The 15,734-nt window shown below is 45.7% G+C and overlaps 2 protein-coding genes across 3 annotated transcripts in view; both read left to right on the plus strand.

The window, feature by feature from the left end:
* Positions 1-8,906, plus strand: part of MDN1 (midasin AAA ATPase 1) — a 135,845-nt gene extending 126,939 nt beyond the window's left edge. For both annotated transcript variants that reach the window (XM_043890266.1, XM_043890268.1), the window contains exons 94-102: positions 580-743; positions 1,237-1,326; positions 2,217-2,332; positions 2,924-3,098; positions 4,242-4,315; positions 4,407-4,521; positions 5,575-5,638; positions 6,587-6,729; positions 7,467-8,906. In XM_043890266.1, coding sequence (XP_043746201.1) covers positions 580-743; positions 1,237-1,326; positions 2,217-2,332; positions 2,924-3,098; positions 4,242-4,315; positions 4,407-4,521; positions 5,575-5,638; positions 6,587-6,729; positions 7,467-7,655 — 1,130 coding nt within the window. In that variant the 3' untranslated portion in view covers positions 7,656-8,906. The remainder of the gene's footprint in view (positions 1-579; positions 744-1,236; positions 1,327-2,216; positions 2,333-2,923; positions 3,099-4,241; positions 4,316-4,406; positions 4,522-5,574; positions 5,639-6,586; positions 6,730-7,466) is intronic.
* Positions 8,907-11,750: 2,844 nt separating this feature from the next.
* LYRM2 (LYR motif containing 2) lies at positions 11,751-14,088 on the plus strand. Its single transcript, XM_043890280.1, has 3 exons — positions 11,751-11,874; positions 12,384-12,524; positions 13,215-14,088. The coding sequence occupies exons 1-3, from the start codon at positions 11,830-11,832 to the stop codon at positions 13,293-13,295; spliced, it is 267 nt and encodes an 88-aa protein (XP_043746215.1). The 5' UTR covers positions 11,751-11,829; the 3' UTR covers positions 13,296-14,088.
* The last annotated feature ends 1,646 nt before the right edge of the window (positions 14,089-15,734 follow it).

Genomic DNA, 15,734 nt, shown 5'->3' on the forward strand with positions numbered 1-15,734 from the left:
CATCAGCAATGAAATAAATGCAAATTCAAAGTAACATGCTAAATTCAATAGCTGCTGCTTCTGCTTGCTGCTTCTCAGGGGCATTAGAATTGCAGACGGCCATTATGGGACAGTAAAGACATAGCTCTCTGATTAGATCGTCATTGATTCAGATCCAGACTTTGTCTTACGTACTTTATAGGTGGAGGCAAATTATTTGTCTTTGACACTTCCTGTCTTTGAGGTGTCTTTGACAGCTTCCTCATCTATAAGATAGAACTATGATTTTAATTTTTATTTTGTCAGTGTTCTGCATGCACACAGTTTAATGGATCACACAGTTCTACAAGGCTTGTCAGCGTAAAACCGTCTCTCCTACCTTCCCCTCCCCAGAACACAGCAGGGTCAGGAGAGAGGGGAGTTTCGGGAGTGTGAACTGGCAGTGACTGTCTCAGAGAGAGAACACAGGGAGCTGAGATGTTAACGTGCTGGGAGGTGGGGGAGTGACGTCTGAGCGACTGTAGGATTGACGTGTGACTGAAGGCTCAGTCTTAATGCCGATGTTATGGTAAGTAAAACTCGGTCCTTGTGTGAGAACAGGCTCTGAAGAGATGGAGATGGAGGCCCAAACTGTTAAAACAGAGGAAGACCAAGACCCCAGGACAGACGCGTCCCACAGGGAGACAGAGAATGAGAAGCCAGAGAGAAGCCGAGATTCCACCATTCACACAGCTCATCAGTTTCTTGTGGACACGATTTTCCAGGTCCTAAAACTATAACAGATCACCACTTTAATAAGTTGACAGGATGGAGTTATAAGCTGCTTTTAATTCTTTAGAACTTGATAAGCGTCTGGTTGCTTGGGGGCTTCATATCGTATCGGTGTTTCAGGGAGCACTGTTGGTGTGACACACTTCTGAATGTGTCAGGTAGCACTGAGGGGTGTGAGCAGCTCTCTAAGCAGGACAGCCAGTCCCAGGGTCGCTGGGGGAGGTCTGTGTCCTTACCTGGCCACGGTGGGGGGCGTTCACCAGCCTTGTGTTGGGAGCCTGCAGGTCAGTTAAGTTTATGTTTATCCATCTTACCCTCAAAAAAATGGGAAGGAGAAGAATAGCTGTCTGGCATCTTTTGTGCCATTAAATTTGCTCCGGCTTTTCCTCTCAGTGGGAGTTCATACTGCAGGGAAGAAGGCACCCAAGGATAATGAATTAGTGACTCCAATCTGGGTCTCCTCTCTCTGTGACTTTTCCCTCTTAGCCCTTCTTAAAAGACGTCAATGAGCTAAGACAGGAGCTGGAGAGACAGCTGGAAACTTGGCAGCCACATGAACCTGGAAACCCAGAGGAGGTGAGTCACTGGTCTTCCTACTAAATACCTGGACTTTCCTACGACACAGCACACTTAGTAGGTTCTCAACTCCACTTAGCTTGGTGAAAGCGACTGAGTATATGGAGAATGTAATTTTAAAGCCTGCTTTGACACTGGATGTGCAGCTTAATTAAAACAGAAAAGCCAGCGTCTCATATTTTAGCTTCCATCGCTCACTCTGTAATGGGGGTAACAGAGGTGACAGTGGTTGGGATGTGGGACAAAGTCTGGATACCGCGTCACCCTCTGAATAGACCACCCGGAGAGCTGCCAGCTGATGCAAAGTGGGAGTGTAGGTTAACCCAAAGTTTCCTCTTTAGTGAGCTCGCATCCTGAGTTTATTGTGTGTATGTACACACACATACACCTCTCCTCGTCATTCTCGTCACATGTATGTGATGACTGCTGTGCCTTAATTGGCCTAAAAAAAAAAACAGGAGCTTTGTACCCGGGGAGGAAGCACGCTGCTAAGTGTGTTACTTGAGAGATTTGCCCTTGTACTTCTGCTTTTGAAACAAGACCCTGAGAGCCCGTGATTTAAGTGGCTGGATCTCCTGACACCAAAATTAGCCATCACAGCTCCCTCTCCATGTGAAGGGTACGCAGTATGTACCCCGCGCAGGAGATGTGAGTGAGGCACTGACTGGCCATGAATTCCAGTCTTTCACTGCCTTACGGTTTCGCTCTTTCTCTTTGGGACTGTGAGTTAATGGCTTTGGTGGCAGAGGAGACATGTTAAAACAAGTGACTCGGCTCGCCGAGAGAAGTACATTGTTTTCCTCTGCTTTGCTTCAAGCCTCGTCTCGCTGTGATGACCTAGCCTGGCTCTGACGTTCTAAAGGCACCTTGCATGTTGTCTGTCGTCACAGGAGAGGGCCGCCGCGGAGATGTGGCAGAGTTACCTGGTCTTAACTGCGCCTCTGTCACAACAGCTGTGTGAGCAGCTTCGTCTCATCCTGGAGCCGACCCAGGCCGCCAAGCTGAAGTGAGTCTCCTCCACTGGAGGCTCTCGCGGCGCCCGGGAAGATGCCTGAGCTCGGCACCTGCCAGCCACGGTGCTGGGGTCTGGGCGGCCACTTCCGCCGCACGGGCGCCCATGTGGCCTCCTCACCGTGTGGCCATGCTGCTGTCTCTGCAGAGAAGCTTCTGGGGCTGGCTAACGGCGGGTGGGGAGGCTGGCTGACCTTGGGCGTGTGCACCACTCCCACTGTCCATGTTAGGTCACTCTCTCGCTGCACGCATCACTCACCTACATCTTCCCAAAGTGGTGTCCACAATCAAGTTTTAGAACAGAAAAGGGAATCCAAGACTTAACATTCAATGCAGACATTATTTTTTTCCTTTTTAAAGTGTTTTACATATTCTAAATGTAAAAAAAAAAAAAACCTAATCATTATTGCCACATACATATCTGGTTTTTTTTTTTTCTGGCTGCTGATCAAGAAGATCCCAGCAGTCTCAGCCGACAGTAATGCTTGATTGTGCCGGGACACTGGTTATTTGGTGTAACTGGCTGTCGGGTACTGTTACTGTGCTTTTAGCTCTAATCTTTGTTCTATTTGGTTAAATTAAACAGAGGGGACTATCGAACTGGGAAGCGACTGAACATGCGGAAGGTCATTCCCTACATTGCCAGCCAGTTTCGGAAAGACAAGATTTGGCTTCGAAGAACCAAGCCCAGTAAACGGCAGTACCAAATCTGTCTGGCTGTCGACGACTCTTCCAGCATGGTGGACAACCACACCAAACAGGTAAGGGGTAGCAGCGCAGTGGCGGTTTGATGGGCCACCCGGATGCATCTGTATTGAATGTGGTCTGGACAGAAAGCACTCTGGAATACCAGTTAGTTCTGAGAATGTGATACCATATTTGAGAAGACCTAAACGTTGAAGAGTTTGAAAGCAATTTCAGGATGTCCCACAGACTATGGTCTCCTAGATTGTAGATCTTTTAGACTGTTGGACTTCTTAGCCTTGGTGTGCAACTGTCTAGCTTCCGGGTAGGTCAGTCTGACAGTGTTTATTTTCCACAAAACATGATGCACTGTGCTCTTAGACCATGCACAATTTAGTACCTGACACCTCTGATTCTTCTAAGAAAATGTCTTCAGCATACATTTCTTTAAGTCTGTGCAGAGTCAGTGTTCTGTCGGTAGTAACAGGGCTGAGGAGCCTGGGTCGAGCTCCTCACATCCCCACCCCCCGTCACGGACATGGAGAGTGGTGGGGCTTCTGCAGTGAGAGCCAGCACAAGCCAGTGAGTGACCTAAAGTCTACATACACTTTGCTGGGAAAAAAGCATACATCTAAACCTGGGTTCAGGTCTCACCTCCCCACTTAGTACATGACTTTGGGCAGGTAATTTCACTTCTTATAACAATACTTAACTCAAACTCATCGTTGCTATGAAGACTAAATGAAATAACATATAAAGCACTCAGTTCAGTGCCAGGTACTTGATGTATGTTCAGTAGATGTTAGTTGCTATAAATATCATGTTCTTTTCAATTGAATTTAAATTCGAAAACTATACTGTCATGTATGCATAGAGTAGAATAAATTGGCTAATAAAATCTCTTATCCATGAGAGATTGTGTAGTCAAAAAAGCAGGGGGAAACCACAGTTTATGGCCAGGTTTCTGGAGATCCCTTTTACTGGGTGATGCTAAAGCAGACTTCCCACTGCTTTAGCGGATACTGGGTTTGGCGCCGGTGGCATCAGCCAGGGCCTGAGACTGCCAAGGCCTCTGAGCTGGGGAGCGGCCATATTGATGGTGCTCCCAGGGGCCATGCCGAAAAACAGCGTCTCCTGTGGCGCTCGCGGCATAAAGCGTTGAAAGGCACTGGTGTCAAGGATACCCTGGTGCCTTCAGCCCTCCGCTTCCTGTTTCACAGCTTGCCTTTGAGTCTTTGGCCGTGATTGGAAATGCTCTGACCCTTCTGGAAGTCGGTCAGATTGCGGTATGCAGGTAAAGCTGCCTTTTAATCCCTTTGGGAAAGCCAACCTTTTTTGGCTTGACAAAAAGTAACTCCCATTGTATTTGGTTTTTCTCCTCCAAGTTTCGGAGAGTCTGTAAAGCTATTACATCCATTCCACGAACAGTTCAGTGATTCCTCAGGGTCCCAGATTCTGCGGCTCTGCAAATTCCAGCAAAAGAAAACCAAGATTGCTCAGGTAAGTTGATGACATCGCATGTCTTCTGAAGTTATTTTCTGGCATGAAAGTGGGAGTCACTCAGTCATGTCCAACTCTTTGCAACCCCATGGGGCTATACAGTCCATGGAATTCTCTAGGCCAGAATACTGGAGTGGGTAGCCTTTCCTTTCTCCAGGGAATCTTCCCAACCCAGGGATCGAACCTAGGTCTCCTGCATTGCTGGCAGTTTCTTTACCCACTGAGCCACAAAGGAAGCCCCCTTTTTTCTGGTACAGGAAAAACATAATTCTTAGGACTCTCTCCTCCCTAATTTGAAAAATTTACAATAGAGAACAGTCCTAAACCTCAGACTGTGTACCACTGGAACAGACCCTCCTTTGGCATCCATTGTTAAATACAGTGTGACCTCTTTCTCTGTTATTCAGAGATCATTTTACTCTGTTTGCATCATTGATTTTTTGGCTCCCTACTTTTTTGAGCAGTTTGGAGCATTTTAGGAAAATGAACCACCTCCCAGTACGCTTATCAAGTGGGTCAAGGCCAATTTCTCTCCACCATTTAGCCTAGGGAAGTGATGTGAAATAAAGCTAGTGACTTGCTCAGGGTGGCATGGGTTCAGAACAGTATGGGATAGTAATTCTCTCCTGATTCCTATCTTCATTTAACTTCCTTCCTTATGGACATGTTGTGAGGGTTTTTTTGCCCCCTTTTTTTTTTTTTTTGCCCTTTTTTGCTCAGTTATTTTGCTTTCTTCAAAGACAGTTCTTTGGTTCATTTGGGGGAGTTACTGGCTTCCTGTCCCCCAGAGTAAGTGTTTTTCCGCCCCTTGTTGGGTTTTCTAGTAGAACATGAGTGGGGTATATGCCAGGGACACAGGTCTAGGCTTGAAATGCCAGCACCCAAGGTAAATGCCAAGTGCAAGCCTTCTCAGTCCTTTGCGGGCGACTGGAAGGGACAGTTTGGTTCCTACAGATTTGAGACAGTCACCTAAGTGCCAGATATAATTTCAGCCTCTGTGACAATGGGAAGAGTTAAATAGTTTCTAATTGTCTGGTTCTGGTTCTGGTTTAGTTTCTCGAGTCTGTAGCCAGCATGTTTGCAGCCGCTCAGCAGCTCTCACGAAGCACCAGCCCAGGTGAGCTGTGTGTTGGTCTTGTTAACACGCTTCCGTTCCTGTGTGATTTGCAAATTGCCTGTCTCACTTCAGTGTACCCATCACCACATTTTCAAGTGTATGCTCTATAGGAAAAGACATGAACAGGGGATGATGGGAGGTATTAAACATTCATGAAATTTTTTATTTGGTAGATTTGAGTTCACTTAAGAAAGGAGCAAGGAAAAAAAAGGAGCAAGGTGTGTGGAATTAAATGGAAAGAGTATTCTGTAATATCTTAGTAACAAAGGAAAGCAGAGGAGGATGTAATTCAGAAACCAGCTAATCCATCCGTGATTGACTGGGGCTTTCGCAGCCACCAGTTCTAGCCCTTTCCTAAATCCTCCATTCTCACTGTACCTGTTGAAGCAGGTCATTCATGCCTCTCAACACTTGCTAATTTTCACTGAAAATATAATGTGCTAACAAATTTTAAACATTTTTATTCACTCTTCATTTTAGTGGTCTAGTCTATTTAAGTTTTGTTTAAATGAGTCAATTTCAAGAAGAAAAAAAACCCCACAGAATTTAGGTACAGGAAATTGACAGAAATCTGAAAGACACAGTTCCACGTTTCTGATTTGGGTACTTTCTTCTAATGGTCTGGTCAGGACTGCTCTTTTTATACTTTCTGTCTATAAACATGTGTTTTCATTCTCACACGTTGTTCTGCAACAAAGTGGATCTAAATGTGACATACCCCCAAAGCACTGTTGGGAAACTGTTCTGTTGACGGAAGTGTTGGCACAGCTTTGTCGCTGCCTCACACATCCAAAGTTGGTAGATCTGATTGGAGACCCTCTTTGTGCCAGAATTCATCAGCTTCAGAACTGTTGGGTTTCACTAGTCCAGAGAAAGCCTGCCTCCCTTGTCTCACCGTGGTAGTTCCCGAGTGGTTTGAGTTCCCCTCCTGCTCTGTGTTCCTTCCAGAAGCCGCCCAGCTCCTCCTTGTGGTCTCTGACGGGCGCGGCCTTTTCCTCGAGGGCAAAGACAGGGTCCTAGCAGCAGTTCAGGCCGCCCAGAGCGCTAACATCTTTGTTATTTTCGTTGTGTTGGACAATCCCAGTTCACGGGTGAGTAACTACTAAAAGCCACTTTTCTGGAGATAAAGTGAGAATTCCCTCCAAACTGTTCTATCTGAAAAATGGCCTGCGTCTCACCATCACACCGAGAACTCCTCTAACACTCAGAGCATCCTGAAGGGCGCTGTTTGAGGCATCTTATAGTTAAGTTCTCATATAATTGCGCAGTGACTCAGTGATGTAGGCATGGTTATTCCCACGCTACAGCCAAGGACAGACACGGAGAGGTTGTAGGTAACGACTCGGAAGCCATGCATCCCAGAGACCACCCTCCGAACCACTCACTGAGCTGACTGTGCTCTGGGGGGTCGTCTCCGTCTGCACAGCGTCGCCACAGGCGCTGCAGCCTTTGGGACGGGCCTCGTCCGCTGGAAACATAGCCAGCCCTTTCTAGGCACTTGTATCTCAGCAGTGCCCTCCTCAGAGGAGCAGGCATCAGTGGCTACATGAAAGGTATCCACAGGCGGGTCTGTTCCAGGGGAAGTCCCATCTCTCCAGGTCCCATTAAGGCCTAAATATTGAGTTGAAGACTTAACGTGAATTATTCCAAGTAGAGAAGAGGAAACACCATCACAGGGCGATTAGGTTTGCTCGTCTACCCCCTTCCCTCCCTTTTGGTGTCCGTTCTCCTGGAAGAGCTACTTTAATATGCAGGAACCTATTGTCTGTAAAAGAGAACATGAAAGAGCTGATTTAATTTTTCTCTTCAAAATGTCTTCTGTTGCCAGGATTCTATCTTGGACATCAAGGTACCGATATTTAAAGGGCCTGGAGAAATGCCTGAAATCCGATCGTACATGGAAGAGTTCCCATTCCCGTTTTACATAATTCTCCGCGACGTGAACGCACTTCCCGAGACGCTCAGTGATGCGCTGAGGCAGTGGTTTGAGCTGGTGACGGCCTCTGACCACCCGTAGAGCAGGAGGACCACAGTCCCGAGTGAGACTTGTAACTGCACCCAGAATGTCACACTGCTTGCCAGGAGCTCCCTTCTGGAGAACTGTTTCTGCACTCCTAGCTCGAAAATGGTATTTTATCTTAGGCCCGATTTATAAACATTCACAACAAAAAATGATTGCAACCTAAGTTTCGATTTCAGGGCCTAAAGAACACGCTTCGTGTTCCCTGCGGTGCCGGGGCCCCGGTTCTTACACCCGGGGCAGTGAGGCCACAGCAGCAGGCGTCTCACACCGGGGCGGCCCGGGCCCAGCTGCCTGCCTCCCCTCACAGGGACCCTGGACGCCACCTTGAGGAGATGCTGCCAGGAACACGGACTGTGCCAGGCCTCTGGACAAAGGCCTAAATAAAGGGAGTGTCCCTTCTGACTCTGCACTGTGGCTTAGCCTTGCTAAGTCCGCAGTGTGTACCCAAAAGCCGTCAGATGGCTAAGACAGCTCCAGTTTATTTTTAGAGAGTCAGTGTATTTTCTTATCATGCTTCTTGTGAAAGGAACTACCTTCTCTCCAAGGGTAGGAACCTCATGCTGTGTGTGTTCTCATAAAGCAACCAGACATCATGGGAGCCCAGATCCTCAGAGAATGACCCTTGGGTCGCGTATGAAGGAAGGGGCTTTTCCCGGTCCTCCTTCACCTTTGCTGCTTCGGGAGACTATGCAATGATAGAAAGATGATTTTCCCTTTGTTTATTCCATCCTCTCAATGCCACAGTTCCTGTTGTCGTAGTAATTTATTTCTTTAGTTCATTTTTTCTTAACAGTTAAGAGGAAGAACCATTCCTCACACTGCTTTCAAGCTGAACTGAGCCAGGCTCATCCTGGAAAAGAAGTGCTGTGTCAGAAGAACTGAGCAGCCAAACCTCTTTCCCCAGTCAGAAATCCACCAGCGGTTTTTCGGCAGTTTTTTATTTACTTGGCCAAAAAGCAGTGCTTGAGTACTTGAAACTGTGCTGTGTCCCATTTAAGCCCTGCCTGTCCAAGTGGCCTTTTGCAGGCGACACGCCAGGATGTCATCGCCCATCTCCGTGTGTGTTACAGTTACACTGTGAAGCTTGCCTCCCTTCTGAGGTGGTCCTCAAAGACACAGACTGCTTCTTGTTGTTGAACCAAGTGTCCTAAAGCATGTACCTGAGGTTATACCACTTTTTTATTCTAAAAAGCTATGCAGCTTGTATTCTGAAAAGTATTAAAAAGTATATGACAGTTGATGTCACTTATGACCATTCTTCATGGAATATGACAAGAGTGTAAAAGGTGCACGGGGGGGTCCCGACTGCTGGATCAGGCGGCGGTCACTAGTGTACGCTGTGTTCTGACCCTGCAGCTCCAGGGCTGACCTCAGACAGCCCCAGCGTCTGTTTCTTGTGTTCATGCCTGTGGTGGGTGAGCCTCAGCACGCTGGCCTCAGGTCAGAAGGAGGGCGGCATGGTGGACACACACATGGCTTGTAAGGGTACTACTCCAAGATGAGTTCTGAGAGGAAGAGATGTGTCCCTGGCCAAAGGCTTCTGTGGGGCAAGAAGTTTAATCTTCCTGCAGGGAGCTAAGAACCAACATTATGGCTGACGCAGTCCATCATGTCTACCTTTAACTGACAGGACCAGCGAGGCTGCAGCTTCCCAGCTGGTATACCAACATGAGTGATGGCCTTGGCCCTAGGACAGCTAGCAAGGTGGCACAGAAGAGTTTCAGTGAGCAGGTTACCAAGGCGTGCCATTCCAGTTTGTGTGGTGATGGGGAAAGGTTGGGAAGCACAGCAGCGGACGCAGGAACTGGGGGCTTGGTCAGGAAGCGTGACATGCCTGAGTCACAGAAGCAGCTGCCGTGGATGCCTGCTCACTCACCCTCGCACGTGGAGCTCAGCCCTTCCGTCCGCCTCACCTTCCGCTCCCATCTCCATCCAAACCCCAGTCTTGTCAGGTCTCACTTCCAGACACTGATCTGATTCTGCCCCTTCCCTTTTGCTTTCCTCTGTACTGGACTGCAGCTGGGGCTCTCTCAAAATGTAGCTCAAACGACTAACCACTGTGCCAGCTTCACTCCCTCATACGGCATCCTTGGAGATCTTTCTGAACTCCTGTGAAGAAGGTACTGTTTGTTGTTTCTTGGCCTAGCTCCCTTGTCCCTTCTCTCCCAGCATCCCCACCACACTATTTGATCTGCTCACGGCAAACCACAGAAGCCCTAGAATCTGCCAGTGTTCGTGTGTTCTCTGCCTGGAATTCTCTAACCCACTTTGCCTTTCTGAAGAACACTGAGCTCAGATAAGCCCTGGAAGAAGAATGCGCTCCCATGGCGGGAGCCTTGACAGCATCTCTAATACTACCTTAGACGTACGTCTTCCTACCCTAAGAGGATTCTGAGAACAGAGGGCATGTATGACTCACAACAGCATCACCAGTGTCTGGCTTAAGGGGATGTTTCTGGATGAAAAGAAGAAATAGTATAAAAATGTCTGTTCTCACGTTACTTTATAGATTAAGATTCTAAGATGATTTAAAGGAAAGTGACAAAACATTTGTAAAGGTCATACAGAAGGTTAACAGACACTTCCAAGATACTACAGGATAGTATTACTGCTTCATGAAAACAACAAAAACGTGGATGAGATCGCTGTAAGGGTTATTCAGACCCTAAAAGAATTACCAAGACCATCACAAAGCCCAGGAAGACAAATGGATGGTTAATAGTGCTGAAATTATAGTCTACAACTGGAAAAGAACTTATATCCCCAATATGCTATAAAACAAAATTCCAGGTGGAGTAACTATTTTAAACATGAACAATGAAAATTTTTTAAGAATTAAAGGGAGAAGGTGAAATTGAAAAGAATCAAAATAATAGAAAATACAGTGTGTAGTGACTTAAAGTTATATAAAAAAGATCAAAATTTTTGAAATATGGCAAACTGCATATAAAATTAGAATAAAAGTCTAGGTAGTCATAAAGGGACCAAAGTCATAACAATCCACAAAATAAGTGTAACTGAAAGTGACAAGGGATATTTCACTAATAGTTAAAAGGGAAAAAAAATGAATTGCTAATTAGTAGACAAGTTTTCAGGCTTTGCCTGCATGCAGGAGACTCCGGTTTGATCCCTGGGTCAAGATGATCCTCTGGAGCAAATGGCAACCCACCCCAGTAATCTTGCCGGGGAAATAACATGGACGGAGGAGCCTGGTGGCCTACAGTCCATGGGATTGAAAAAGGGTGGGTTATGGCATCAACATTATTCACACAATGCCTGGTAGTAGCCATTAGGGTGCTTACATGCGCTAGTTTCTGTTCTCAGGGCACTACATACAATACCACAGTAACAACTCTGGTAGATGCTATCATTTCACTTTAGAGATGAGAAAACAGGCGGGTGCACACACTGAAGTACACAACTAGGGCTAGGATTCCAAGCCAGCAAATCAAGTAGAGATGCTCGGAACCAGCCGGTAACTACTGAACATTTAAGGCCGTACTTTAATTCGGAAGTAGGAGGGATTCACTAACCTCTTACAGGTAACACACGCCAAGAGCCTACAGAGTGTACTGAGCAGAGAATAAAAACAAATATAGAGAAATAAAAGCTTAAGGTGTAGGGATATTCGTTTCCTCATTACCAGCGATACAAAGTTCTCAAAACTGCAACGGGACAACCACTTAAAACCTTGTAACTATGACGATCATGAAGACTACAGCGCCAGGAAAAATGCAACAGAACAGAGCAGGACAAAAACGAGAAGAGCAGAACACAAACTTTGAGAAATTAACAATTTTAGTAATTTTAGCTGTATACACTAAATCTCAAAAGGAATACACACTTTTCTCCCTTCACCATCAAAACCCTTAACTTTCATTTCCTAGAAGAAACTCGTGTGAAGAACTGTGCTAAATGCCTCACCACAATTTCATTCTCACAACAATCTAGCACGCAGGAACCGTTACCCCATTTCTCTGAAGAGAAAACAGGCTAAGACAAAGCGAAACTGCCTCGGGCTTTCCGTTCCGACCAATAGAGCGCCAGGTTCTTCAGGGGGCGCACACGCTGCAGGCCGTCTCCCAGGAAACCGACTTCGCCCCGCCCCGTCACCCCCACTTCCGCTCCTGCGCGCCGGGGCTTCGGGGAACCGCGCTGTCAGGACGACATGGCCACCTCCCGCCTGCCCCCAGCGACGCTAACGCTCAAGCAGGTACCAGCTGTTCTCGCGGGCCTCTTAGGGCAGCTCTTCTGGGTCCGAGCTCGATTCTCTACCTCTCCCTCCACCCGTCCTATAGAGCGGGACTGAGGGACGACTGGGGAGGAAGCCCCTACGCGCGCCGCCCTCTGATTGGCTCGGGCTGGGGGGCGGGGCTTCGCGCCGGCGGACGGAAGGCGCCGCGGGGCGGGGCTGCTCTCCGGTAGCGGCGGCGAGAGGCTGGCAGAGGTCTGCCTCCCTAGCCCGGCTACCTCATTGCCTGCTGACGCTCTATAAAGACTCCTCTGTCGCTTGTACCCTTTAAGGGTTCCTGTATTTGACAAATGAGTAAACAGTCTAAGTAAATTTCTTGCCGTTTTCTTAGGGGGAAAAATGGTTTTCTTTCCTCTTTTTAAAATTGAGGACCAAAAAAAAAGAAAAAAAAAATTGAGAACCGAAGAGAAAAGAACCCACTGAACTCACGATTGTGCAGCTGTAATTGCGGTTTCTCCTCTCCTGTGCAGTTCATAAGAAGGCAACAGGTTCTCCTCCTCTACAGAAGGATTTTGCAGGCCATTCGGCAAGTTCCAAATGATTCTGATCGCAAATACCTGAAGGACTGGGCAAGAGAAGAATTCAAAAGAAACAAAAGTGCCACGGAAGAGGTGAGACCAAGATCACTAGTGAGGGAAGACCCTGACCCTTCTGTACTGATTAGTGAGGTTTTTTTGTTTTTTGTAAGTTTATACGCTATCTTGGAGTATCTACTGAAATACTGCCAGGCTCCTCTGTCCATGGGATTCGCCAGGCAAGAATACTGGAGTAGGTTGCCATGCCCTCCCTCCTCCAGGGATCTTCCCAACCCAGGGGTCAAACTCTCATCACTTAGGTCTCCTGCATTGGCAGGCGGGTTCTTCACCACTAGTGCCACCTGGGATGCTTGATTAGTGAGCTCTTATAAAAATTTAGTAGCTGTCTTGGAATATGTCACTGAAATGATATACCTTGATCATTGTTCTCAATGTCACTGGTTTTTCACTTAACTGGTATTTTAAATTTTACAGTGTTCTGTCTACACTGTACAGTGGCATCACCCAACTTTTCTGTTAAACCAAATATCTGCATGCACACACACAAAAAGATGATAAATATTACAGCATGGTGGTTTGGGAAGTATGTTTGGGATATATGAAAGCATGTCAGACCATTGTACACCCCTGATTGTTAATTCTGGGCTTTCCTAAAGTACAGCGGTTCCAGTTCTCAGTATTAATTCTTAATTTTAACAGATGAAGTGGTAAAGCTGTACCTTGTTCTACCAATCAAAACTGACCATATTTCACTTTCTTCTACAGGATTCAATCCGGATGATGATTACTCAAGGCAATATGCAGCTCAAAGAGTTAGAAAAAACACTTGCTTTAGCCAGATCTTAACTATAGCATTGTTCTGAAAGGTTTTCAAAGTCTCCATATGTTTAGTTGAGCTTAGGCTCAATCATGGGCAGCCCAAAGCCAAGTGAAACTGTTTATATGTAGAACCCTTGAGCAAAATATCAGAACATGGAGCATAGCATATGAGAGAGAGCCAAGAAAACTGCATCAGAGCAATTGTCTTAGCACGGAAAAACACACCCGATATTTTGAAAATGTTTTTGGATGTGTCAGCAGTATTTTGTAAGAAGCAAAAATCAGTACAACAGATAGCACATAAAAAGATGTTCAACACCATTAATCAGTCATCAGGGAAATGCAAATCAAAACCACCAAGAGATGCTATTCACATCTACTAGGATGACTGTAATTAAAAAGGGAGGTAACTGCAAATGTTTGTGAGGATGGAGAAACTGGAACCCTTATACATGGCTGGTGGGACTATAAAATTGTGCAGCCACTTTGGAAACAGACTGTCCAGTTGCCCAAAGGGTAAAACAGCATTATTCATAAGAGCCACAAAGTGGACAATCCAAATGCCTATCAACTGATTAAGGACTAAGTAAAATGTGGTATACCCATACAATAAAATATTATTTAGCAAACGAAAAGGAATGAAGTACTGATCCGTGCTACACCTGAATGAACCTTGAAAACATTAAGAGGCCAGTCACAAAAGATTACATATTGTCTGATTCCATTTATATGAATGGACAACTCAATATACTAAAATCTATTGAATTGTACATTTTACATGTATGCAAATTATCTCTCAATAAAGCCATTTCCCCCACCCTGATTTTTTTTGTGTGTAAGTCAGTAAAGCTGTTTTAAAAACCTGTTGAGGTGTAGGGCTGGAGGTGTACTGACCTCAGGAGACAGTCTGGAGCTTCCTTGGAAAGTCTTTCCGTGTTACCCTCAGGGTTGTTGAGGCATGTCGTTCAGATGTTACCATATCTGATACTCAGAGGACTCTCTGAAGAGATCACCACAAGGAATCTAGAACTTTGTTGGAAAGAGGAGAAAGAGAAACTTAATGAACCTTCCAAAAAGAAGAGGCAGTTTCTGGACAAAACAAATACAGTTACCTTTACAGCCATGTGGAAAGTAAATAAATCATTAAGGAAGCTCCTCAGTGCATTAGATTCTGCCCCGGTAACAGGGAAAAACAGTCTGAAGAATACACTGGATATAAAGTTGACTTCAGGACCCTTGAAAGAAACCAAATGTTTAACAGTTAATTCAGTGAAAGTGAAAGCTCACCAAAGAGGCTGGGATTGGCAGTTCATCTACGGAACAGATCTAAAAAGTTAACCCAAGGGTCTGAGCAGCACCTTAAAGGTGTGGAACTTCTGCAGGATGATAAATCTGTATAAACCTGTGGTGGTGTGTCAGTAACCTGCATCCCAAGGCCCACCTTTGCCTCCCACAGCTTCAGAGGCCACAAGACAAAATAATCTGAATACTCTTCCACAGGGGAATGTGGACATTTTCAATGCTTGCATGAGCCAGTTTTTATCTAGATGTACTTTAGGCCAGCCATCTGATGAACAAAAGGAAAAGCATTTGTGAACGGTTTCTGAACAAAGAACAAACTTAGAAATATTTATCCTTTTCTCTGTGTGGCATGATTGACATACATATGGAAATACAGGCTGTCTCTAGTTCATCTAAAATCTTGAAGCTAAAAACCATCCTTTATGAGGTGTGGCAGTCAGTGACTTTGATGTTCATCCTAGCAGTGGTGTATGTCGAAGATGTGAGAGCATTTGTGGTTTGTATTTGCAAGAATCAAAATACCACAGACTCCCCCAAGAAAACCTAACTTGGTTTAAAGTGGATAAAACACACAAAAAGTTGAATTTGCATCTTTCCAAAGCTAAGATCATTCTCAGGGATAAGCTTTTCCCTTCATCTCGAATGAACAGTTTGATTTTATGTGTTCACTTACAGCTTTATCTCCTCTGAATTTTAAGTCAAGTCTGTTGTTTAGCCTAAAGGAAGATTTATTTAGCAATTTCCTCTCACACATCGAACCTTGGTCTTGAACTAAGAAACTGGCCAAAAGAGAACTGCTGGTGAAACATCTGATTCATCATCTTTATCACTATTTTGGATGAGGCAAATTAACTCTCTGGGTGTTCCCTGTAAACTAGCTGTCATTCAGTCACTAAGTCACGTCCGACTCTTTTTTAGCTCCATGGACTGCATCACGTCGGGCTCCTCTGTCCTCCACTGTTTGCTGGAGTTTGCGCAAGTACCTGCCCATTGAGTCGGCAATACTATACTACTGTTGACTGTTTGTTCCCAAAGTTTAAGGTTTAAACATCCGATTTATGTATATCAACTACAATAAGGGCTTCCCTCATAGCTCAGTCGGTAAAGAATCTGCCTGCAATGCAGGAGACCCGGCTTCGTTTCCTGGGTTGGGAAGATCCTGTG

This window comes from Cervus elaphus, chromosome 28, assembly GCF_910594005.1.
Source record: "Cervus elaphus chromosome 28, mCerEla1.1, whole genome shotgun sequence".
In the NCBI taxonomy this organism is placed as follows: Eukaryota; Metazoa; Chordata; class Mammalia; order Artiodactyla; family Cervidae; genus Cervus; species Cervus elaphus.

What these genes read in the sequence shown, in the direction of transcription:
- LYRM2 (XM_043890280.1), top strand. Translation starts at nt 11,830, where the DNA reads ATGGCCACCTCCCGCCTGCCCCCAGCGACGCTAACGCTCAAGCAG. An exon ending in CGACGCTAACGCTCAAGCAG is followed by an intron (nt 11,875 to 12,383) that starts GTACCAGCTGTT and finishes TCTCCTGTGCAG; the next exon opens with TTCATAAGAAGGCAACAGGT. An exon ending in ACAAAAGTGCCACGGAAGAG is followed by an intron (nt 12,525 to 13,214) that starts GTGAGACCAAGA and finishes TTTCTTCTACAG; the next exon opens with GATTCAATCCGGATGATGAT.